The sequence below is a fragment of the Chenopodium album genome, chromosome 20 (genome assembly GCF_948465745.1).
Source record: "Chenopodium album chromosome 20, dcCheAlbu1.1, whole genome shotgun sequence".
NCBI lineage: Eukaryota > Viridiplantae > Streptophyta > Magnoliopsida > Caryophyllales > Amaranthaceae > Chenopodium > Chenopodium album.
In genome coordinates, this window is record NC_137853.1 from 39549104 (window position 1) to 39574825 (window position 25722).

General features: G+C 34.2%; 3 protein-coding genes and 1 pseudogene across 3 annotated transcripts; 2 read left to right on the forward strand and 2 right to left on the reverse strand.

The window, feature by feature from the left end:
• The first annotated feature begins 8033 nt into the window (after window positions 1–8033).
• On the forward strand, window positions 8034–11138 carry LOC145597218 (receptor-like protein 6). Its single transcript, XM_081653369.1, has one exon. It carries the CDS (start codon window positions 8034–8036, stop codon window positions 11136–11138), a length of 3105 nt encoding a protein of 1034 aa, XP_081509495.1.
• Window positions 11139–12938: 1800 nt separating this feature from the next.
• LOC145597219 (receptor-like protein 7) lies at window positions 12939–16461 on the reverse strand. The gene is made up of 2 exons (XM_081653370.1): window positions 15493–16461; window positions 12939–14882 (listed from the first exon to the last, which is right to left on the reverse strand). Exons 1-2 carry the CDS (start codon window positions 16459–16461, stop codon window positions 12939–12941), a joined length of 2913 nt encoding a protein of 970 aa, XP_081509496.1.
• Window positions 16462–18144: 1683 nt separating this feature from the next.
• On the forward strand, window positions 18145–19499 carry LOC145598914 (glyoxylase I 4-like). Its single transcript, XM_081655316.1, has 2 exons — window positions 18145–18580; window positions 19042–19499. Exons 1-2 carry the CDS (start codon window positions 18233–18235, stop codon window positions 19297–19299), a joined length of 606 nt encoding a protein of 201 aa, XP_081511442.1. The 5' UTR covers window positions 18145–18232; the 3' UTR covers window positions 19300–19499.
• A 484-nt stretch (window positions 19500–19983) lies between these two features.
• On the reverse strand, window positions 19984–21754 carry LOC145597220 (serpin-ZX pseudogene; annotated as a pseudogene).
• Between the last annotated feature and the right edge of the window lie 3968 nt (window positions 21755–25722).

Here is a 25722-nt window from a genome sequence, read left to right on the forward strand (position 1 = left end):
AAACTATATAATTACAAAAAATAAGTGGACAATAATAACTAATGAAATTAAATAAACGCTCTCAAATTGATGTCTTGTAAAGTACAAATTAAAATATTCATTGTATTATTATTGAATATGAAGCACAATGTAAAGATAGCAAAGATGGTAATAACATTACTTTATTTGTCATTGGTCTTGTGTTCAAACCTTGTCATAAACATTTTTATTGCAATTGAAACATGTTCATTCATATTCATATTTCAATGGATGAATGGATGATGTGGCATATTATGATGATGTGACATATTTCTAATATATGTGAAAGGTGCCACGTGGCACATATCTTGTATTAGGAAGTACTTGTTATTGTTAACTAGCCTTTTGGCCCGTTCAACGAACGGGTTGTAGCTCATTTTATTTTTCTTGAAATGTGTTGCTTATTTGTATTGTATGTGTCGGTTATTATAGATAGATTTGTTGTCCTTTTAATGCAAGCATGACATTACATGCAATACACAGTAATTATTATTATTTATTGCAGCAACTATGATATTTGTATATAAAGTCTAGAAAATTCGATGATTTTTTGTTAATCTGATGGTGTATAGCAACTTGATATTGGACATACATAAAGTCTAGAAAAATTGATAATTTTTTGTAAATTTGATAATTTGGGGGTATTATTGATAATTTTATAATAGGGGGTATCACCTACAAAGTATTACATATTGACAATTTGGGGTATTACATTTGTTTGCAAGTAGAGATAATGTAGGAGTACCACTTAAAATCCAGGAAGGAATCAATAATTTGGTATGTCAATTAAGTTGTTAACGAATAAAAACATAGTCTTATACACAAAGCATGTTTGGTTGGAGTGTTTTTTGATTGGAAACGAATTCAAATAAACCATTACCGTTATTAAGGGTTCGTTTGACATCATTGTGATTATCTGTTTTTTGGTTTTTTATATTTCAAAATCATATGATATATGTCATATAATAAATAAAAAAATAGTCAAATTTATTAAAATTATGATAATTTTGAAAACTGGCAACAAAAAAGTAAAAACGCCTTTTTCTTGTTTCCTGTTTTTGGTTTTTTGTTTTCAAAAAAACAGAAAACTAAAAACGAAAAACTATGCCAAACAAGCCCTGAGTGTTTGGTTGGAAGGTTTGAGTAACAATTATCATTACTCAAGGGTAATGGTTTCCACGCATCTGTTACCTCTCTAAAATCTAAGGCTAACAAACTAATAATTACCCTTACTCCCCTTAAACAAATATAAAGGAAGATAGATTTAAGTCCGTTGACCGGTTTTTGAAGGTTATATAAATTAAAAAAAAAAAACAATCTCACGTTTGTCAATTCTATTCAAAACAATTCTGCCTTTGTGCTTTGCGAAATATGAAAACAATCCGATTTTTTACTCCCATCTTCTTAGGGCATGTTCATATATACTGAACTGAGCTGAACTGAACTGAACTGATTGGAGCTAAACTGAACTGAATTTAGCTGAAATGAATATTTTATGTGAGAGGGAAATTAAGAGCTGAACTAAACCGATTGGAGCTGAACTGAACTGAAATTAAGTAAACGTGAACAGGTCCTTAGATAAGTCCCTGACCGATTTTTGAAGGTTATATGTCATTATTTTTTTTTTAAAAAAAAAAAAAAAAAAAACCAAAAAAAAAAGAGAAATAATTAAAAAAAAATTAAATAAATTATAACATACCCCTTTCAGCCTTTTTCCCATAACCTCTTCCCCGATCCCCAACCTGAATCAACCCCCCTTCCCTGCCGGAGCCAATGCCACCCCCCTTTCCTCGAGTTTTCAATGCCTTTTCCCCATTAAAACCCCATGAATTTCAGTCACCATTTTCAATTTCTATACCCACTAAATATCACTTGGAATATAATTGTCGATTTCCAGAAAAAAAAAATCCCTAATTTAATCCGTTCATAAACTCTGATGGGGTAAAAGATGGATTATTTTCAGATTATGTGAAAGCGAGATTGTTCTGAGCAGAATCCTATATTCTGTTTTCGTCTAGTTTCTGATGCTCATATAAATTACTGGTGCATTTTCCATGATATATACCTGCTGTGAGTCTTGTGATCTTTTTTTAAAACTTATTCCTACAGTTTGTGTCTAGTTTGTTTTACTACTTTTTTTTTTTTTTTTTTATCTAATAATTAATCTGTTCTATAATTATTTGTTTGTGTTTAATTTGCAATGTTAGTGAAATTTCGGTACTAATTGCTCATTTGCTCGAATTTAATCACGAATTGATGCCCAATTTTTTGCAAAGTAGTCTTCTTACAATTTATGCCCAATTTTTGGAAATCACTCTCAATTTTACCGAAGGTGTTTGGATTTAGCTATAGAGACTTTATCATTCGCTCAAGCTAAATAAGCTGAGTAATGACTAGTTGAAGCTTTCTTGATCTAAAAATTCATGACTTTCTTGCTTATCATTCAGTTCATGTGTTTGTATATTCTTCAAATTCAGCTAGCAGCCTAGCAGGCTTAAACCTATATTCTTTTAAAAAAATCGGTACACCCTCTATCCCTAAATTAAAAGCCTCTTTCTTTTTATTATGGGAGTAATAAATGCTAAAAAAAAGCTTTGTATTAAGAGACGGAGGGAGTACGTAAATGAATAAATACATGAATTTCACACGCTATTATACAACTTTCCTATTTGAATTGATAAAAAACTACGTAGTATTAGTCTATCGACAAGGATTGACATTGTTAGAAATTCTTAGCCCCCGTTCTTCACCTTTCTTTCTTTTGAATAATTTCAGAAGATATTATTAGCTAATTGGATTGTGGAAATTTTTGGTCTTTGGAAATGTCTTGAAAGGAAACAATGTTGATAAATTCAAAGCAAAAGATGCCCAATATCTCAAGATCTATCTACTATGTCACTATGTGGTCTATGTCTAATTGTTGCAAATAATTTGAAACGGAGTAAGTACTTAAAATGGATAGAAAAAATTGTCTCACAATATTGTTTCTTTAAGGAAGTACATGTTGCATACAATTATACAAGAGTAGCTAATGATATAGTAATGTTGTTACTTTGCATATATTTGTGGATATAAAAAGATAAGGATTGATATTTTTATGTTCTTTGTAAATTAACGTCTGGTTTGTGTTGGTCCAACTTGTACTATAGTCTATAGTCATCTCAGGAGATAAATCAAGTCTACTTCTGTTTGGTTAGTTCGCTCTTTCCTTTTCTTCTCTTCACGATTTCGTTTTCAATGTTTTGTGGCAAGTGCTATGCCCTGTCTTTTCCTCTAGTGGACTCGTCATGTAATCCTTAACCTCGAGTGTCCTCACTATAAATTCAAACTAGCTAAGTTACTGTCTATGCTAAAATTCACATTTCTTCTGTTATTTGCCAATTAAAATTCCTCCCTCACAAAATCAGATATACACCTAACATCACCATGCCTTTTCACTGGTCTACATACATGATTCTCTTACTTTCTTTTGCTGTACTTTTTATCGATTTTTTGGTGCTTGCTACTTCTGACCCCCCTTCCTTGCATCAAACAAAACCACTTTGCCATGATATTGAGAAGTTTGCATTGCTTGGTTTCAAGCGTACCTTTCTTCTCGATTGCACAAACTCAAAATCCCACTCTGCATATCCAAAGGTGGAATCTTGGCATGATGTATCAGATCATCATTTTGAAAATGCAGCTGTTAGTGGTGATTGCTGCAGGTGGGATGGTGTCAAGTGTAACGAGGAGACGGGTCATGTCATTGGCCTTAACCTTAGTAGTAGCTGCCTTTATGGCACCTTCCCTCTTAATAGCTCACTTTTTTCACTTGATCACCTCTTAGAGATCAATCTTGCCGATAATCATTTCAACTATTCTGAAATACCTTCAGACATTGGTCTCCTGTACAAGTTAACAAGCCTCAACCTCTCTAAATCGGGTTTAGGGGGCCGAATTCCTAGAGAAATTTCAAAACTGTCTAGCCTCTCTGTTCTCGATCTTTCTTATAATGATGGCCTTTATCTGTTAAGCCTAGAGAAGTTGCTTCGCAATTTAACTTTTTTGATTCAACTCCACCTTGACAATGTTCACATACAGTCTCCGGTGCCCTTTTTCTTAAGCAATCAAACTTTGCTAAAAGTTGTTACTCTTCGCAACTGCAGTCTAGTTGGTAAATTCCCAACAAGTCTGTTACAATCACCAAATCTCGAGAAAGTTGTATTAGAGTATAATTTGGGGCTCCAAGGCCATCTTCCTGATTTTCAGTCTAGCAGCCATCTTAAACATTTAAGTCTGAGTTATACAGCATTTTTTGGAGGACTGCCAACTTCACTTGGAAATCTTGGTTCCTTAAATGTTCTTAACCTGAGTTCGTGTAAGTTCTCCGGATCAATTCCACCTTCACTAGGTAACCTTACTAAACTCACCTATCTAGCTCTTAATGACAATGATTTTAGTGGTGACCTTCGTTACCTAATACAGCTTACCCAATTAGGTACCTTAGATTTATCAGGTAATCAATTTTATGGTGTTATTCCTAAGCAGATTTGCAATGCAAACTCTATGTTCCACCTTGACCTATCTAACAACGCCTTCAGTGGAAAGATCCCGAGCTGCATTGGTGGCACACTTGGTGTCTCTTTACATGTTTTGAACTTACGAAATAATAGTTTTGGTGGTAATATCCCTGATACATTCCCAACATCATGTCAATTGGAATACATTAATTTAGGACAAAATCAGTTAGAAGGTAAGCTCCCAAAGTCATTGGTCAATTGTTCAATGCTTCAAGTACTTCACGTTGGAGCAAATCGTATAAATGATACATTCCCATCATGGTTAGGAAGCCTTCAAAAGCTGGTGGTTCTTAGCATTAGGCAAAACAACTTTCATGGAAGTATAACAACTCCAGTTATTGGTCGTGTTCATTGCCTGCGTATATTTGACCTGTCTTCTAATTTTTTTACTGGCGAGTTACCTGCTAAATATTTTCAAAATTGGCTTGCTTTGAAACTTTCGAAGGAACCATCCTTGGATCCATCGGACGACACTGATTACAGAACATATATGTCATTTTGTGCCTCATCAATGATCCACAATGAGGACTACGGATATGTTGGTGTAAGCTTCAAAGGTTTATTTGTTGAATTCCACAATACTTATTTCTATGCAATTGATTTCTCAAGCAACAAATTAACTGGTAGAATTCCTGAATCGATTGGGAGTTTTGTTGATCTTGTGTCACTTAATTTATCCAACAACAAACTTGTTGGTTGTATTCCATCATCGTTGGGTAATATCACATATCTTGAGATGTTGGACCTTTCTCAAAACATGCTCTCAGGTAAGATCCCTCATGAGCTGACACAGATAAAATTTCTTGAGGACTTCAATGTCTCTCACAATCGACTCGTAGGACCAATTCCTCAAGGAAATCAATTTAGCACATTTGATGAAAGCTCTTATTATGGGAATTTAGCATTATGTGGGCATCCTTTGGCTAACCCTTGTGGTGCACCAGTACTTGATTCGTGCGAGAACATAGACTCATTGCCTTCATCACCAACAGAGGAGGAAACGGAAGAGTATTACAAGTTCATTGACTGGCTTATCATATCCGTAGGGGGTGTAAGTGGGTTTACAATTGGTTTTGTCCTCGGGACAGTCTATGTAGTTGATAAGCTTCATCAATGGTTTATCAAGACCTTTAAAAGGAGGAAGACAAACGCAAAAGCGAGGAGATCCACACCAAGGCGCAGGAGAAACTGGTGAACTCGTAGATGTGACCGCCTTTTGCTTTCAGCATCAAGTGTTGTTATAGCATCAGTAGTTAACCAGGGATTTTCCTTTTTCTTCTTTATGTGTCTAAGTGTTTGCTATCACTTCCCCACTATAGTATGTATATTGGGTTAATAAATAAGATGATATATTTGTACACTAGTTAATCTGTGCTAAATTCTGATTTGGACATCAATGATTAATTTTCTTGAGGATTAGCATAATTTAACCACGAGTAAGATTAGTGGTGCATTTTCCATGAGATGTAATACCTGAATTGTGACATTTATCCAAACTTATTATTGCTAACATCTTAATACTTTACTACGTAGTACTTAATTATGTTATCTACTCTGTTTCTATTACTAATTATGTGTCTTCAAAATGCACCAACAGCAAAAAATATGTACTAATTGCTCGGATTTCTTCACGAATTGATGCCTGATTTTGGGCCTTTTGGCAAAGTAGCTAGTCTTCTATGGGAAATCGTTCTCGCTTTTACTGTAGGTTTTTGGAAATTGTACAATTAGCAACGTTGCAATGCTAAAAAAAAAAAAAATTTGATCACTTGGTCAATTGATCAAGCTAAACAAGCTGATGAGTAGCTGACTACACTATAGAGTAATGACTATGTAAGCTTTCTTGATCGAATTACCATGAAATTGTCGAATTTTTCTTGGCACGTTAGTCAATGAATAATAGCGTAAATTCCACACACATCATTCATCTTGCATTGCCTATTTGATAGAACACTAGTTGTTCATCGACAAGGATTGGACATTGTTGAAATAGTTATTAATTGCCCTATTGTTCACCTTTGTCTCTTATAATTGTCAAAGACGTTAGCTAATTTGGATTGTGGAAATTCCTGGTCGTTGGAAAAATATAATTATTCACTCAAATCCAAAACTCGTAAAGAAGCACCAAGACGGGCAAGGACTGGAGTTGTTGCTTGACAAATCTAAGTCAAGTTGAGATCATACTTTGCATATTTGCTTGATTTTTGGAGACTCCATAAATTTTCAAAGAGTTTGGTGGAATTGATTGAAAGTTGGCCTTGAAAATTCGTTCCGATTAAGGTATAGCAACTCCAATTATTTCCATGGAACACTTGATGTTTTCCTCTCTCTCTCTCTCTTTTATATATATATATATATATATATATATATATATATATATATATATATATATATATATATATATATATATATATATATATATATATATATATATATATATGCAGATTGTTGTGTGCTATCAGCTCCCCACTCTATTTATTATATAAAGTTATGCTATGTGTATTATTTAGCCGATATATAAAGATGATATTCTATGGTTTTTGTTGCATTCATACGTGCACTAGATTGGTGTCGTATTTTCCATGAGATATACCTGATGTGGCCTGTGACGATTAGCCTTAACTTATTCCTAACAATTTATATTGAGGAATTGATGCCTAAATTATACCATACACATCATACAAGTTGCCTATGAATGAAAAATAAAATAAATTCCATACGCGTCATATCTGATTAGACACTATTAGTCCATTGACTAGGATTCATTGTTAGAAAATTCTTCGCCCCATTCTAAACGTTTGACTCTTTTCATGATTCAGAAGATGTTATTACTAGCGAATTTGAATTGTGGAAATTTTTGGCCTTTGGAAAACTATTATGAAACAATGTTGACTAGTTCAGAGCAAAAGATACCCAATATGGCAGTACCTATAATCTTTGCTCTCTAGTTATAGTAGAATAGCGGGGATGATCTACGTTGAGGCTCATAGAGGTTTGACCCCATAACGAACTTTTGTGAGCGATTAGATATATACAAGGAATTTTATTGCCTTAAATATGGATAGAAAAAACTGTTTCAGAAAGATTGAGGTTTAACAAAAGTAGCTAATGATACAGCCTAGAGAATGCTGTTACTTTCTTTGAATATACGAGTATATATTAGTGGAATTTAAAAAAAGATTAGAGGATTTACGATTCTAGTTCCTTTGTAAATAAACGTCAACTTGTACTATTGTCATCTCTAAAAAGAAGTCATCATCATTGTTTTTTGTCAAATGCTAAGCCCCGTCTTTCCCGTTAGTAGACTTTTGATCCTTAGCTTCAAGTATCATGATCACCATATGTACATTCAACCAAGTGACCGTCTATGCCTATAAAAGCTACTCTCATCTCTGTTGTTATGTGCCAGTGAAAAAAATTCCTCACTCACAAAATCAGATATACAATTTTATAACAATGGGTTTGGGATGCTTTAAATACATGCTTCTAGTAATCGTATATTTTCCACTACCTTTTATCAATTTTCTAGCAGTTGCTAATAATTCTAATCTCCCTTCCTTGCAGCAATCGAAACCATTGTGCCATGATCATGAGAAGGTTGCATTGCTTCATTTTAAGAAAAGCTTACGTCTTGATTGCCCTGAATCATCTCATGTTGCTTTTGCATATCCAAAGGTGAAATCATGGCATGATGAATCATATCATTTTGAAAATGCAACTATAAGGGGTGATTGTTGTAGGTGGGATGGTGTCAAGTGCAATGAGAAGACGGGTCATGTCATTGGACTCGACCTTAGTAGTAGTTGCCTTTACGGCACCTTCCCTTACAACACCACCCTTTTCAGCCTTAGTCATCTCCGTGAGCTTGATCTTTCTTATAATAACTTCAATTATTCTCAAATCCCCTCTGAAATTGGTCGTCTGTACAAGCTCACACATCTCAATCTCTCCAAGTCAGTTTTCAGTGGCCAAATACCATTAGCAATTTCGACATTGTCCCATCTTTCTCTTCTTGATCTTTCCTTTAATGGCAATCCTATGGTTGTTAATGAGGAGTTAGATCTGAAACTTAATGATTTGAGTCTAAAGAAGTTGGTTTATAATTTGAGTAGTTTAACCCATATTTATCTAGATAGGGTTGATATATCATCTAAGGTACCTCTCATCTTAAGCAACCGAACTTCTTTAAAGGCTATTTCAATGAACTACTGCAATTTGTTAGGTGGATTCCCAACAAATATTTTTTACTTACCAAATCTTGAAGTAGTGTCATTGACTTTCAATCCTAAATTAGGAGGATATATTCCTGAATTTTATTCTTACAGTCCTCTTCGTATATTATACGTTGATGGAACAAAATTTTCAGGAGAGTTGCCAGCATCGCTTGGAAATCTTGTTTCTTTGACTGAATTGGACTTGCAAGAAAGTGAATTCTATGGAAAAATTCCATCTTCAATAGGTAATTTGACAAATCTCACTGTTCTAAACCTAGCCCGCAATTATTTTAGCAATGACCTTCCTGATTCTATCATGAACTTAACGAGCCTTACTTTCTTAAGTCTTTCAGACATGCCAAATGTTGGGAATGCTAGAATATTGAAATCTTGGTTGCCTAAGCTAAACTCACTCACTAAGCTATGTCTTAGCCAAATGAATTTAGGCAATGACATTTTACCTTTGTGTAACTCTACTAGACTCAATCTTTTGGATCTTAGCAAAAACTTTTTAACAGGCACACTACCAAATTGGTTTGTGAACCTAACCCAATTACACATCTTAGAGCTATATGGTAATCAGTTTCAAGGTCCAATCCCATCCTGGATTTCTAAACTTGTGAATCTTAGCACATTATTATTGTCATTTAGGGACTCAGTTGCCAAATTTGATTCATTTTTGAAACTCCCAAATCTCCGTAATTTAATGTTGACTGGTGTTAGCTTAACCTTTCCTCGAGATCTAAACACCAATTCATCTCTTTTACAGTTAGAGATTCTAGATCTTGATTCATGCAACTTGACTGAATTCCCAGAGTTCCTACATTCTCAAGGTGAGCTAAAAGTATTATCTCTCTCAGGGAACAAAATCAAAGGTGATATTCCACAATGGTTTGTAAACACAACTAGAGAGAATCTCTTGATCTTGAACCTTTCTAATAATCTTTTGACGGGTTTTGAACAACCTCTAATTTTCATCCCATGGTATAATTTGCAAATGCTGGATCTCAATGACAACAAGTTAAGAGGGCAACTTCCAACACCTCCAAGCTCCACACAAGTTTATCAAGTCTCAAACAATCATTTTGATGGAGTTCTTCCTAGTCATATATGTCATGCAACATCTTTGGTTTTCCTTGACTTATCTAAAAACAATCTTATGGGCAAGATTCCAAGTTGCATTAGTCATCATCTTAGTGATTCATTGCAAGTATTAAACATACAAGGCAATAAATTTAGTGGTGCCATTCCTCAAATGTTTCCAAAATCATGCAATTTAAAAATGATCAATTTAAGCAAAAATCGATTTGAGGGAAAGCTCCCGAAGTCCTTAGTCAATTGTACTTTTCTTGAGGTACTTGACATAGGAAGAAATCGTATTAATGACACTTTTCCATCGTGGTTAAGAAGTCTTCCCAAGTTGCAAGTTCTTGTCATGAGGCATAACCATTTCCATGGGAAGATAACAACTCCATTGCTTAGTTCAACAGTTCATGATTTTCATCACTTGCGTATATTTGACTTGTCATGTAATTCTCTATCTGGTAACTTACCATCTAGGTATCTTCAAAGTTTGGTTGCAATGACAGTTTCAACTGAAAACTTGTCAAACTCATCCAACTCTTTTTTTAGGTTTTATTTTAGGATTGGGTATAATGACTATGGGTTCTATGGTGAGAAATACAATTACGGTGTCACTATTACAAATAAGGGGAGTGAAACATTTTACACAAAGATATTGACTGTATTGCGAGTCATTGATTTCTCAAGCAATAAGTTCACTGGTGGAATCCCAAAGATATTTGGGAATCTTAGAGGATTGCAAGCACTTAATCTATCCAACAACAATCTAGTTGGTGGTATCCCATCTTCTCTAGCCAACATTACAGACCTTGAGTCCTTAGACCTTTCTCAAAACAAGCTTTCAGGAGTGGTCCCCAGAGAGTTGATAGTACTAAACTTTCTTGAGGTCTTCAATGTATCACACAATCGTCTAGTTGGACCAATACCTGAAGGAGAACAATTCAACACTTTTGACAATAGTTCTTTTGCTGGGAACTTGGCATTGTGTGGAGCTCCATTGTCTGAGAAGTGCAAGAAAGACACCGTGCCACTATCATCACCACAAAAAGCTGCAGATGATGAGGTGCTTGAAGAGGATACTGAGCTGATTGATTGGATCATCAGATCATTAGGGTGTGTAAGTGGATTTATAATTGGCTATGTCATTGGGAAGATATACGTGGCTGATCGACATCATGATTGGTTTACGGAGACTTTTGGGAGGAGATCGAGGAAGAAAACAAGAGTAAATAGGTCAGCACAAAGAAGGCTTGGGAGAAATTGAAAAAGCTACAGATGTAGGCAGATGCAGGGCTTCATATCGATCTGTTATAAGAGCAATGTCTTATTACTTCATTTTATCTAGGCTTTTTCCTTTGTTACTGTATAATGTGTGTTTTAATAGTTGTGTTTCCTAGTAAATAGCTTGTATTTCTTTTCCCCTTATGTCTAACATGTAATATTTTGTTAGCTATATTAATAAGATAACACCCTATGAGATGAGAGTATTGCTCATAGAGATTTTCGATCCGGTATTTTGCATGGTGTGAGCTTTATATCTTTCTCGTTTGATCTTCATGTAAATCATTGGACTTACAGTAGGTGAATGGAAAATGAAACATGAAAGAGTTTGCATGGTGCAAGCCTTCAATAGTTTTGTTTGCTAGTAGCTTGTAAATTATGCTAAAATTATGTCTCATCACTCTCATGTATAATTATGACAGGTTATTAGGCCTCACAAGAGTCACAACTCAATTCAAAAATATGACAAAAGTATAATTATTAGTTTTAATGCCCAATTAATTTATTGAGTAATTTTGGCGAAGTACTTGGGAATTGATTTTGGCACACCCTAAATTGATTTTGGCACAAGAGTGAAGAGGTCAGCACAAAGAAGGCTTGGGAGAAATTGAAAAGGTTGCGGATGCAGGGCTTCATATCTATCTGTTCTAAGAGCCAAGTCTTACTACTTCATTTTATCTAGGCTTTTTTCTTTGTTTTCGTATAATAGTTGTGTTTCCTAGTAACTAGCTTGTATTTTTTTTTTTTCTTTCTTATGTCTAATTATTTTGTTAGCTATATTAATAAGATAACACCCTATGAGACGAGAGTATTGCTCATAGAGGTTTTCGATCCTGTATTTTGCATGGTGTGAGCTTTATATCTTTTTCGTTTGATCTTCATATAAATCATTGGACTTACAGTGAATAGAAAATGAAGCACAAAAGAGCTTGCATGGTGCAAGCCTTTAATAGTTTTGTTTGCTAGTAGCTTGTAAATTTTGCTTAAATTATGTCTCATCACTCTCATGTATAATTGTATGGCTGGTTATTAGGTTGTGCAAATAATTTGCAAGGTAAATGGTTTATTTTACTTTATATTTTTTTTTGTGCTTTATTTGTTTTGTGTACTACTCCCCAATTCCCATGCATATTTCCATTTTTTTTTCCATACGAAGTATTTGATTTTTCACCGTATTCAAAACGCTTCTTAAAATATAGTATACAACTTCATTTCTATATGCGGAAAAAGTATACATAAAAAATTGATATTAATAAACTACAGTATATAATGAGAAGAATGCAACAAGACCCCATTTGATTATATCACCTCTTATAAATCAATACAGTAGAAATTTACAGTCAAAGTTTTTAAATTTAACTTAACAATTTCAATGTGAAAAAATAGAGACAAAGAAAGTATATATTATCTTGAAATATTCAACTCAATCACCTTAATTTTAAACGGGTGAAGAGTTGGTTTAAAAATAAGAACGGAGTGAGAATTTTAGCAAAACATGTAAATCCTCATCTCATAGAGATGTTATGTTTATTCAATTCCCAAATATTACAAGCTAATAGATCATATAACACAATCCACAAAAGGAACTACGAAAGTGGTGGAATAGCAATACACTAATTAAACATACATCATTGTTTCAAAAAAATAAAAATAAACATCCCAATATTACATACACTAATTAAACATACACCATTATTTCAAAAATAAATAAACATACACCATAATACAAAAGCTGTGAATGAAAATGCAGACATAGAAGACTAGATAGACCTCTTCAAACTCATCAATTTCTTCGTCGATTGAGTGCTGATCTCCTTGCTCGTGGCTTTGGCCTCCTCCTCATTCCGAAAGTCTCTATAAACCAATCATGATACCGATCAGTTATGTAGAGTTTTCCAATGATAAAACCTACGACGAGCCCACTTGCACAACCCAATGATCTAACCATCCAATCAATCAACTTGGAGTCTTCTTCTGTCTCATCATTAGTCATCGATGGTGGTGGTGGATGTGGGGTGTCTGCATACTCGCACTTCTTAAACAATAAAGCTCCACAAAGTGCTAAGTTGCCATCAAAAGAGCTATCGTCGAAAGTATTAAACTGCTTCCCTTGAGGTATCCGTCCCACAAGACGATTGTGAGAGACATTAAAGACCTCAAGAGATGTTAGCTCGGCTAACTGCTGTGGGATCTCTCCTGATAGCATGTTTTGAGAAAGGTCTAATGACTCGAGATCTGTAATATTTCCTAACGACGAGGGGATACCACCAACAAGGTTGTTGTTCGATAGGTTAAGTGCCTGAAGCCCCCTTAGTTTTCCAAGGATGTCCGGGATCTCACTCGTAAAGTTATTGCTTGAGAAATCAATCACTCGAAAAATGGTCAAAACCTTTGTGTATAATGTATCTCTACCTTTATTTGTAATGGTGATTTCATAGGGATATTGCTCATTTATAGTATAAATGGTACCCATTGCTGAATAATCTATCTCAATATCTGTATTAGATGCATTCGGCTGATCTTCAATTGTCACTCTCATTGCTGGCCAATTTTCAAGATACGAGTATGGTAAGTCACCACAAAAGAAATTGTAAGACAAGTCAATTACTCGTAAGCTATGAAAATGATCATTAGGCCGGTTATTTGAAGGGCCTATTGTACCGGAAAATCTATTATGCCTCAAGATAAGAGCTTGTAAATTGGGAAGATTTCCTAGCCATGACGGAAATGTGTCATTAACACGATTTTCCCCAATATCAAGTACCTCAAGCATTGTACAATTGGCTAATGACTTTGGTAATTGGCCAACCAATTGATTTTTGCTTAGATTAATCATCTTCAATTTGCATGCTCTTGTGAATGAAATATGAGATATGACACCATGTAAATTATTTCCAAGTAAATTTAAGACTTGCATAGATGTAGCGAGAAGAGGACCTATACAACTTGGGATGTGGCCGTTAAGGTTATTGCCTGATAAATCAAGATAGGCTAGAGAAGTCGCGCTACAGATTTCTTCAGGAATAGCCCCAGATAACTTATTTTGATACACTCCATAAATTTTCAAGGACTTGGGTGGAATTGGTAGTATTCCTTGGAACATGTTGAAGTTCATATAAAAGACTTCCAAGTTATTCCACGGAAGGAAAACTTGAGGATGCTCAAAGCCGGAAATAGAGTTGATATCAAGGATGATTACCAAGAGACTATTTGCAGTCGTGTTTACAAACCATTGTGGTATGTTGCCAGTGATGTTGTTTCCCGAAAGATCTAGGTAAAACAACCCATCTTGATAACGTAAGAACATTGGGAATTCTGTTAAGTTACATGCTACAAGCTGCAAGTTACCAAACTTTGAAAGAGAAGAATTGGTGCTTGCATTAGTAGTAGGAAATTTGAGGTTGATACCGTAAAAGTTTAGTGTTTGGAGATATGGGAGTTTCAATAACGGATCAAACATGCCAACTGAACCATTTGATGATAAAGAGAGTGTTTCAAGACTAGTAAGATGGGAAAACCACGAGGGTATTACCGGACCTTGAAACTGATTATCATACAAATATAAGTCAGTTAGTTTCGTCAAATTTGCAAGAGAAGGTGGTAATGGACTAGTCAGTTGGTTATAGCGAAGGTCTAACCAATTGAGTCGAGTAAGGTTTGCAAGAGAAGGAGGCATTCCACCACATAAAACATTGCGAGAAAGTTCTAGCTCCTCTAGTTTGTTTAGCTTAAGCCAGTGGCGGATCCAGGATTTTCGAACTGGTGAGTCACCATCAATAATTGATCACTTGTCCTTATTCCAAAAATAAGACATAAAAATCCATACTACAATAGTACTTAAAAATTTAATCTTACAAGTCGAAAGTATGTACTCCAAATAAATAACATGTTACAAACATATAGTACTATAAAATTATTACATTAAATTGCCTTTATAACTTTTTACTTAATTGATAAGCTTTGTGGGAAAATATTAAAATTGGTTGCACAAATAAAGTATAAATAGAAACAAGAATTATTAAAAAATTTTACGGAATACAAAAAAATGAGATAACTTAAGAGACCTGTTATTAAACATAACAGGTCTCTTTGATGAAAAATGAAAGCAGCGCAACAAACAAATTCAATGTCAGCAGAAAAGAGACCAGTTATCTAAATAACCGATCTCTTTGTAATTTAAAAAAAATACGAGTATCTGGCATTCTGACAAAGTGCTAGGGAGCAATAGCAGCAAAGAGACCTCCTATCTATAATAGGCGGTCTCTTTGATATTTTTTTATAAAAAAAAATCAATTTTTTTTTTTTTTTTTTTTTTGCTGGTGAGTCACGTGACTCACCATGCACCTACATAGATCCGCCCCTGGCTTAAGCAACCATGAATTTAATACTCGAGGACTAACACAAAGATTAGATAGATGCAAAGATGTGAGATGTGTTAGATTTGTAACAGAACATGGTAAGTCACCTTTGAAATTATTTCCGAACCCACCAAGGTTTAGATGAGTGAGCTTTGTCAAGTTACCTATAGAAGATGGGATTGGACCGGCGAAACTAGCCCTCCAAAGGTTTAGACTAGTCAAATGGCCAAGTCTTCCAATTGAAGGAGGTAATTCACCGGAAAAAGATGTTGACCCAAGCTCTAATATTCTAAGAGGACTATTATGTGGAAACTCTGGAAAAATTCCTCTTAGATTATTGTTGTGAAACAAAGAGATGTTTTCAAGATTCGGCAGTTGCAAGATTTTTGTTGGAAACATACCATATAAGTTGCAAAAATTGAGTGAGAGAACTTTAAGTGAAGTGAAGTTGCCTAAGATAACAGGAACAACAGAAGATATATCAACATAATCAAGAAGAAGTTGAGTTAGATTGGTCAAATTTTTAACCAACTTTTTAAAACTCAAATCATGACCAAATTCTAAACCATCGTTAGATGAAAGATCAAGAATTGAGAGGGTGGACAAATTTGACATTTCGAATGGAATTTGGCCTATGAAAGCCGAGTGAGAGAGGTTAAGCTTTCTTAATTTAGAAAAACGGCCAATGGTTGAGGGGATTTGAGACTTGTCGAAGTTATTATTAGCAAGATTAAGTTCTAAAAGATGGTTAAGGTGATAGAGACTGTTGTTCAAAGGGAAGGTGCCGTAAAGGCAACTGTTACTAAGGTCCAGGCCAATCACATGACCCGTCTCCTCATTGCACTTGACACCATCCCACTTACAACAATCCTCGACGATAAGATTAGTATCATTACCTAGATGATGATGATGATGATGATCCGAGGAGAAGGGTAGCCATGACTTCATCTTTGGACGCGCAAAAGCCGTACAATTGATGAGAAGGCTTTGCTTGAACTGAAGCAACGCCAACTTTTCATGGTCATGACATAAAATTTTTGGTTGCTGCTGTAAGGTAGCATGGAAAGAGTTACTATAAGCAAGTACAAAATTATTAGAAGCAAGAGAAAATAATAATGAAAATAAGCATATTGTTATTAAGAAGCATATTGTAGACATTAAAGTAGCCATGAATTGTGATGTAGCTTATTTTGATGGAGGTTGGTATAGTGTGAATTTTTGAGTGAGCAACAATTGATTTGGGAATGAGACTTTTATAGAAAGTTAGAATTAAAGTAAATCACTAACATACGTTTGTAGTTGAAAAGTATGTAAAAAATTGAGCACAAAACATAGACTTTCAGTCTTATTAGATATTACATGTAAGAAAATGACCAAATGTGTACGCTATTATTCTTATGTTTATTTCGCATGCTGTTATTATTCATATACGACTAAGTCTAAGTGTCTAACCCCCTAATTATCCTGAATTGTCAAGGGGAAAAAAAAAAAAAAAAAAGTCTACCTAATGCATCAAGTCAATGAAAAGTCATGGTTTCAACCATAAATTTCAAGAGGAGATGAGTGGGGGTGGGACCTTAATTTTTTGTCTTCATTATTACTATTTTAAAGTAGAAAAGATATAAGATCGATTACACTAAAGTAAATACGTCATCTTTTGTATATAATTGTAACACTTTTTATTTATGCTTGTAATTATGTTGTGAGAAAATACAATAGTTCTCAAAGGGGTATTACGTGTTTTTGGTCAAACATACTTATTGTTCTTAGCTTTCTCAGCTCCTTATAAGCAAGGGAGTTTGAGAAATGTGTAACAATGGAGGGAACGTTTTCAAACAATGACAAAGAACTACCATTTGAGGATACCAATGCCCTTACTTATGAGACTAATGGCAAATTAAATATGAGACTAAGATATGCATCACTTTATAACAATTGTGGTTTAGTTACTGAAATCTTTTATTACCAATATGTTTTTGGTGTTCCACCTAATTAACCCTTAGACTAATTTAGATTTGAGGCTCAATTTGAGATGTGTAGGTTCTCAGTCATCTCTCAATTATTATTGCGGCCTTGCGAAGGATTTAATATGCAATTCTCCCTATTAAGTGCAGCTCCAATCACCATTACATGTACCAACATTTAATTGGTTTTTATTACCAATATGTAAAAGTTGTGAAAATTGATATTAATAAAGTATAAACCAAGATGAATCTAACAAAATTCCACAAAACTACATTTATATGAGTCAATTTGAAACCGCAATTAGGGCCAAACTTGCATATAAAGGGGCTCGACTGATCACCCCCTTATCAATTAAAACGAAAAAAAAAATAATAAATAAATCACAATTAAAAAAAAAAAAAAAAAAATCTCACTCGAGGAAAAAATACATGTCCAACAATTACAAAATTACAAGAGTAGGGCTCTACTTCACCATGAAGTAATCTGCCCTTTGCACGATTGCAAATGCACCGCCATTAAAGACACATCATGCCAAACTTATAACTGTCCTCCTGAAAGTCCACCACCTCATCATCCTTAATGCATTTCCAACCTCCACGTGTCACTTCTCACCTTCTTCATATCAAAAGGAATAAATAACTCATTCATCCTTTAATACCCTATATACTACGGAGTACTATACTAGTAACTAAACCACTTTTAATACCTTACTTAAAATAAACTTTGAGAAACTTAATTGAAAGCTAAGAAAAGCATGGGAAGCAATCAACAAAGAAGAGAGCAAGATAATGAAAGTGTTAGGAAGCAAGAAGAAGATGAGAAGAAGCACGACCACGAACATGACCACGACCACGACCATGATCTTCCATCGATGGCACTAAACCATGTGTCAAGACTATGTAGATCAGTGGAAGAATCATTAGAGTTTTACACCAAAGTTTTGGGGTTTGTAAAAATTGAGAGGCCTCAAGCTTTTAATTTCGACGGGGCTTGGCTTTTCAATTACGGTGTTGGTATTCATTTGGTTCAGTCTAAGGATGAAGATCGTTTGCCTTCGGATAAGACGGCCTTAGATCCCATGGACAACCACATATCCTTTCAGGTATCGTACGTTATCTTTTGACATCTTTTTTTATTCGAGTCGGGGAAGGATCTTTATTGAGACTCATAGCGCCATAATCGCTTAACGCTATTAAACATAAATCATACATACCCCTTTGTTCCTAATTTTTTTGCCCCATTCTAAGAAAATTGAGTCAAAATTTTAGAATCTTTGATTGTAAATTCTCATTAATTTATAAAATATAATATAGTCAATAAGTGGGGTATTGTTGGATTCGTCTCATTGAATATATTATTAATATCAAATTTTTATGCATGCAGGGACATATAGAGTAATATATTGTCTTAAATTAGTTATGAATATAAAGTTCACGATATCTGTACTTTTTGGTCCAAGATCCGCCACTTATTATTTTGAGTAATGAGTTATTCGATTCAATTTTATGTCGGTTTTTTAAATTATCTATTGAGTCATTTAATTTTGTAATGTGGAGTATGTAGTGTGAGGATATGGAGGCAATAGAGCAAAGACTGAAGGAATACAATGTAAAGTACATGAAGAGAACGGTGGATGACGAAGAGAACAAGACATCGATCGATCAGCTATTCTTCAATGATCCAGACGGATTCATGATAGAGATGTGTAATTGTGAGAATCTAAAGCTTGTACCAGCAGGGTCTATGGGTAATATTAAGCTCCCATGTGACCGTCATAACCCTCCTATTCAGCTTCGAAAAGATGATAATGGTACAAATTAGAGACTTAAATTTGCTGTTCTTCATTTTAACAAAGAAAATGGATTGATTTGAAGTTAAAGAATAGCTTGTTTTATTTTATTTTTATTAAGAAGCAAGGTTCATTGTTCACTTCCTTTCATTTTTGTCAAAGGAAAGAAATATGTATCTCATTTGTTGGTTTCATGATGGTTATAAACAAGTTAAGTAGTTTTGGTATTCAATTTTAATTTTTGCCTTTTTTGAGATAAAAGCTTTGATTATTGTATTTTGAATTTGAAATACCTTCGGCTAGATGTAGCTATTAATGAATTCTAGAGTGGTTTGCATCAATGCCAAGCACATCGCAACCCAATCATTCACCAATCACAAACACTATAACTCGTACAAAGATCGTGTCAATAGTTCAATACATATCAATTAGTTTGGTTCAATAGGCAATAATGCAATATAGAAACATTAAATTTAATCAGAAATTCAAATCAAAAATTAAATTCTCCAAAGTTCAAAGCATTAAATTTACGATTACCACAAAGCATCAAAATAGTGAAAATACATTTTTTTTTTTTTTTATTTTTTTTTTTTTATAAAAAAATTGAATATAGCTAGTAAAATTCTAAACAAGACTTAATCTCTTCCATGGCAGCAAGCCAGTAAGTACTAAGCAGCATTATTGCATCCATAAGTGATGAATTTGCTATGTTAGGCCTAACCTTGTAAAGGATTAAGCACTGTGCCAACGAAAAGTATCGCACCCGAATTATCATCCCTAATCATGAACAGAAATGGATGATCAGCAACAAAGTTAATAGGATGATCATCCAAACTCATTCCATCTTCAAGTTGAACCCTAGTGAAAGCCACGGCTTTTGTTCCTATTTCGTCGGTTTCGACCCGACACTTCTGTTTGACGTCCGCTATAAAAAGAGGCACTTCACTAGAATTAGACGACTCTATCATTTTACTAAGATCCTTACAATCCTCATCAAATGGCAGGGTCAATCCCAACTTTATCATAACATCGCGAAGTGAATGCTCGCATTCAAAATCAAATTTTGGAATTGAAAGGTTGTCAATTAATTCATACTCAAGCTTCATCTTGTCCTTGAACATACTTGAATTCATTTGTATCGTGTTCAACAAATTCGACAACCCGTCTTTGGTGTCCGGCAGGAAGATGTACATAGAAAAGCTCCTTTTAGTTTCGCCCTTCGAGACTTCCTCCTCTTCTTCATATAACATCCTTAGAACTTGACATCCCTCAAAGGTTCCGTAGTCGTAGTGCGTATCAGTTTGGTTCATGAAGGGTACTTGAATTTTTTCTCCATTGAGCAAGTAAAAGTCTTGATCTTTTGTGTATTTTGGCTTGAATTTCTCAACCCAAGTTCCTTTGAAGTACAAAGCATTGACCAATAGCATAACTGTGCTACTAGAAAGAGACTTGTTTGTGATGAGTTCTTTTATCAAACCTTTTGATTCTTTTTCAGCCCACAAGTTTATTTCTTTTACCACTTCATCAACCTTCAAATTGAAAACACATAAAGAGAGTCCGTAAGTACATATACTTTCTCTGTTTTTTTTTTTTTTTAATTCAACTATGAGTGATTTTATATTTGTTAATGCATTACTTTAGCTATAAAAATCTTTAATTATACTTTAGTTTTTTGGTGAAGCCGAGGGGAAGCCCCAAAAAGAAGTACAAAGCTAGAACTAGTAAGCAAAATAAAGCAAAGACGGAAAAACAAAGAAAAGGAAAACAAACAGCCAACTATCAAACTACTACTCCTTATCACTTTTGTAAAAATTATAAAAAATAGATTTAAGATAAACCTAACCAGATTCCATATGAACATAAATTTCTTAACGAATAAATCACAGAAGATGGTCATCAAAGAAGATTATGTGAAGAGTGTGAAAGTAAGTCAGGCGAACAAATAAAACTATATCACTATAAATCATGCACAAATAATATTAAAACAATTGCACGAAGGTTATAAGATGAGTATTTTACCTGGTTCACAAAATCAACAGCCTTAGACTCAGCTTTGTACAAATCCCTCAAAACCTTTTGGAACGACGCGTTTAGGGTGTAGATTTGATGAACCCACAAACTATTGACGGAAGATAATCCTAATTCATCACCATCCTTTGCTTCTTTGAGGATATTGGCTAACACAGACGCCCCCTCATTAAAGTCATCCACGGCATCACACCCGAGAAGCTTCATTAACTGATCTAGCGTCGACCCCTTTGCACCAAGGGCAATCATGTTAAGCACGACGTCCATCGAAAGCGGGGAACAAACAACATTCTTAGGATTATCAATGGTAAGATTTTCTTGCAAGATGTGGTTGGCCACTTTTAAGCTGAATTTCATTGCGAGGCGGATGTCGTGGGAGATCCGGCAGTACCAACGGTGCGTGGTGCACTGTTTTTTTTCCACTACATATGTCAAATCCTCATAATTGAAATCCTCCATGTCTTCGGAGTCGGAGTTATGGTTTGCAGTCAAATTCTTCATCATGATGTGTGTAAAATTTGGGAAAACCCTAATGAATTTATTTTGATACTCTCTTTTTTTTTTTTTTTTTTTTTTGGTAAATGATACTTTTTCTTGTATTATGTTTTTAAACTCTAATTGGAACTATATATGTATTTTTTGTTACACACTCTAATCTGATTATATCCTCATTTGGAAACCTAATACGATAAGGATACAAAATATATATTGTACAAATTATATCCTTTTTTTTATTTTTTAATAGTAGTATTACAAAATTACACCATTGACCTTTGTAGTGGACAGGTTTCACGGATAGCTTAAAGGCTAAAGGGTTAGGGTAGTAAAATACTAAAAAGAAAATAAAAAATAAAAAAAAAATCATATGACAAGGTTTTTAATCATTTTTTTTTTGACAACAGCGTTTTTAATCATTTTATGGACACAAAGGCCTTGTTTGGTTGAAAAAAAAAAAATGGGAATTGCAAATTCATGAGAATTTCCAGTTCCTACAAAATGTGGGAATTAAGTTATCAAGGCCCCTCGATAACTCAAAATTCCCATGAATTGCAATTTCCTTTATAACCAAAATTTTTTTTGCAATTCCTAGGAAATTGCATGTGGGAATTTAATTCTAATGAAATACAATTGCCTATGAAAAATAAGTTCTTATATCAACCAAACAAAACCTAGTCATTATTATTAGAAGGGTGGTCAATAATATATCCCAAAATAATTTTGAAAAGTCAAAATTTGAAAAAATGAGCATACAAGGCAACTAACATCAATACTAAAAAAAAGCTAGCAAAAAAATAAAAAGAATAAAAACATGTTGAAAAAAAAAAAATCAAATTATTAGTCATGCACAGGAAAAAAAAGAAAAACGTACGGGATCAAAAGAGAATGACCAAATGTACTTGTATGATGTTAGCAAGCTCTAAAAACGAACGATCAACTCAAAGAAATATGGTGTTGGCAGTCTCTTTCAGGATGTAAAAGTAAAAGTCATCACTCCAAAGTCCTAATAAGCAACTAAGCAATACTCAACAATAAGCAACTGAGCAAGAAATCAAACCAACATGCATAATTCAACAGCTTAAAACATATCAGATGCTGCAGTCGCAGATAGTCAAGTTACATTCTTCTCTATTACCAAATATACGAATACCCCTTCGAAGGGGCTCAAGATTGCTCTTCATAACCCAAGTTATGGTGACCAGGAATATCAATATCTGAGAGCAATTTATCACCACAATAAATCAGAAAATTCAGAATATTGTGGAGTAAAAAGCATGCTAAGATAATGCTAGCAGCTTACTCCTGTCATGCCTCCACATGACCTTGCTAAGAATTCTCCAACATCCCTTTAAAAGAAATAATGCCCTCACTCAAGGTATTTCGCGGCCTCATGTGCCTTCCTGTATTTTGAGTTAATGGACAAAGGGTCCCGATTTTCATAAGAGATCTTGAGCCATGGAAGAAGAGTGTACTAAACTCCACCGCCAATGTGCTCTGATCTCTACATCATCTAACTAACCTCAATTTTTTCACTGAATTGCTCGCCATTTACTTCTATACAATCTTGAGTATCTTGAGAATTTGAAGTTTTGGCTAATGCAAACCGGGTCATAGTTACAAAGTTCAGAATTATTGTACATGTAGCCCTACAGTCTATGAACAAGAAGTTAATTGTTTTACATTGGAAACACAACAATTTTAGTAACACCAAACAAGTTCATAATTTTCTCATAAATTCCAAACTTAATTTACTTCAAGGAAATATATTTACAGCTCATGAGTAGCCATTTAGCCTTATGAATAAAAAAAATCAATAATATAAATCAACTCGGAGAATACTTTACAGAAAGACGTACTTGTGATTTTTGCAATAACCAAGATTTTTGACAGAAATATTACTTAAATCTATATTTCTACTGAAAATTAATTAGCTAAATGTTAAAATGCAAGTGTCCCTTCAAACATCTTAGAAATGCAGCCCTGCTGCTGTCAAATTTATCTTCATATCTCCATGAAACATAAGAATTAAGGATAAAAACTTCTTACCTCTGTATTAGATGTTCAAGTTTGATCCTCTAACTGCAACAACTTCCCATGTCAAACAACATTACTGCTACCATCATTCCTGAAGCAAACCAAATAGATTTATTACATAGACATCTGCATCATTCTAGCCTGCATTGGTAGATTGTACGTCGTAGCAGCATAAAATAAGTTGCACAATATATCATTGCTATCATTGAAAAATTTATAAGTCAGTACTATTGATCCTAATGCAGAGTAATTTGCATATTCTTTTTTCTTTGGTGCCTTTTACTTTTAGTACATGATCAATAACTCCCGTCTCTATCACTTTTCTCGAGGACTTCTCTGACTAGCCTAGCTAAAAACAAACGGTCTAACCCTTTTATTCAGAAAACTAAGAATTATCTATTGTTGGCCCTCTAGCTCCTATACCAACTTCACAAGTTACTCCCTCCATTTCATATTATTTTACGACACACTTAATTTCCATATAGTTGTCAGTTCAAGTATCAGTGCATCATAAGTTGTTCGATAAAATAATCAATATGTTATAAATAATTAATTCAGATACCAATTTAATCACTAACACAGTAGCACCTCTTAAAATATTCTGTATACTCATAAAATAACATAGAATAAAGGGAATATTACCATGTCTGGTTGTTACTTATTAGTTTTCACTGCCCAGAGAAGTTCATCACTACAAACTAATGAATTAAATTTTATTGTAATACTAAAATAATACTTCATAACAAATCTAATTTTATCAACAATTTTTGTAATCAATAACCAAGAAAAATCAAACAGCCAATTACAATTACACTACTCCATACATGCTTCACCAAAGATAATAGTCAAATAAAAAGAAAATTCAAACTCAAATTCAAATTGATAAATACAACAGGTAGGTCAGGTACTATATCCACCATTTCCAGGTCTTTACAATCAAGACTTTTTATGCTTTTCTCTCACCATCTCATCAATCATTTTTCTTTCTTCGTCCGTAATCTGTAACTTTTTATTCTCTTAAGTATGTTTTTCTTGTTTTCATATTCCCAGAAGTTCGCGGTTCACTAGTGCTTTGCACAAATTCTTCAGCAATCTGTTAAAAATGCTGACTTCAATATGTCCCCCCTTAGAAATTAGGCAAGTGCGAAAAATCTTAGGTTATACCTTCAAATTTCCTAGAACATTCACATTTAGTCAGAAAATTTTTGTACCCACAATCTTCAAAGCAGATACCAAAAATTCAATAATTTCTTCGAATAGCAAAGAAAACCATGCATTCCCCTGCTATATAACAAACCCTTTTTCTTTTTTTTTTTCCCTTAAAAAAACCAGACCCTAAAAGTAAAAGTTGCATCATAATAACACTATGTTCATGTGCTATTTGTCATGCATTTACATTCTTTTCTTAGTTCCAGTATGTTCTCATGCCATTAAACTAAACAATTCTGTGTCCCCTTCGCGGCCATCATGTGCTGATCATGAAAGATTGGCATTACAGCAGTTCAGGCAGAGTTTCCTGATAAACTGTGCTGTTTCTGATTCTGCATCTGCATCTGCATATCCAAAGGTGAAATCATGGTCAGGTGAGCTAACAAGGGATTGTTGTATGTGGGATGGTGTTGAGTGCGAGGAGGAGACAGGTCATGTGACAGGGCTCGACCTCAGTAGCAGCTGTCTTTATGGAAATTTTCCTCCTAACAGCACCCTTTTCAGCCTCATTCATCTTAAAGAGCTTAATCTTGCCTTTAATGATTTTAACTACTCTCTCATTCCCTCTAAAATCGGCCAAATTAACAAGCTACAAAATCTTAATCTCTCCTATTCATCATTTAGCGGCCAAATCCCATCTGAAATCTCAAAATTATCACAGCTTTATACCCTTGATCTTTCCAACA

Excerpts from the sequence above, each read along its gene's own strand:
- LOC145598914 (XM_081655316.1), top strand. The coding sequence starts at position 18,233 with ATGGGAAGCAATCAACAAAGAAGAGAGCAAGATAATGAAAGTGTTAGG. Across the intron at positions 18,581-19,041 it reads ACAACCACATATCCTTTCAG|TGTGAGGATATGGAGGCAAT; the intron begins GTATCGTACGTT and ends TGGAGTATGTAG.
- LOC145597218 (XM_081653369.1), top strand. The coding sequence starts at position 8,034 with ATGGGTTTGGGATGCTTTAAATACATGCTTCTAGTAATCGTATATTTT.
- LOC145597219 (XM_081653370.1), bottom strand. The coding sequence starts at position 16,461 with ATGAAGTCATGGCTACCCTTCTCCTCGGATCATCATCATCATCATCAT. Across the intron at positions 14,883-15,492 it reads CGGATCTATGTAGGTGCATG|CTAAACAAACTAGAGGAGCT; the intron begins GTGAGTCACGTG and ends CACTGGCTTAAG.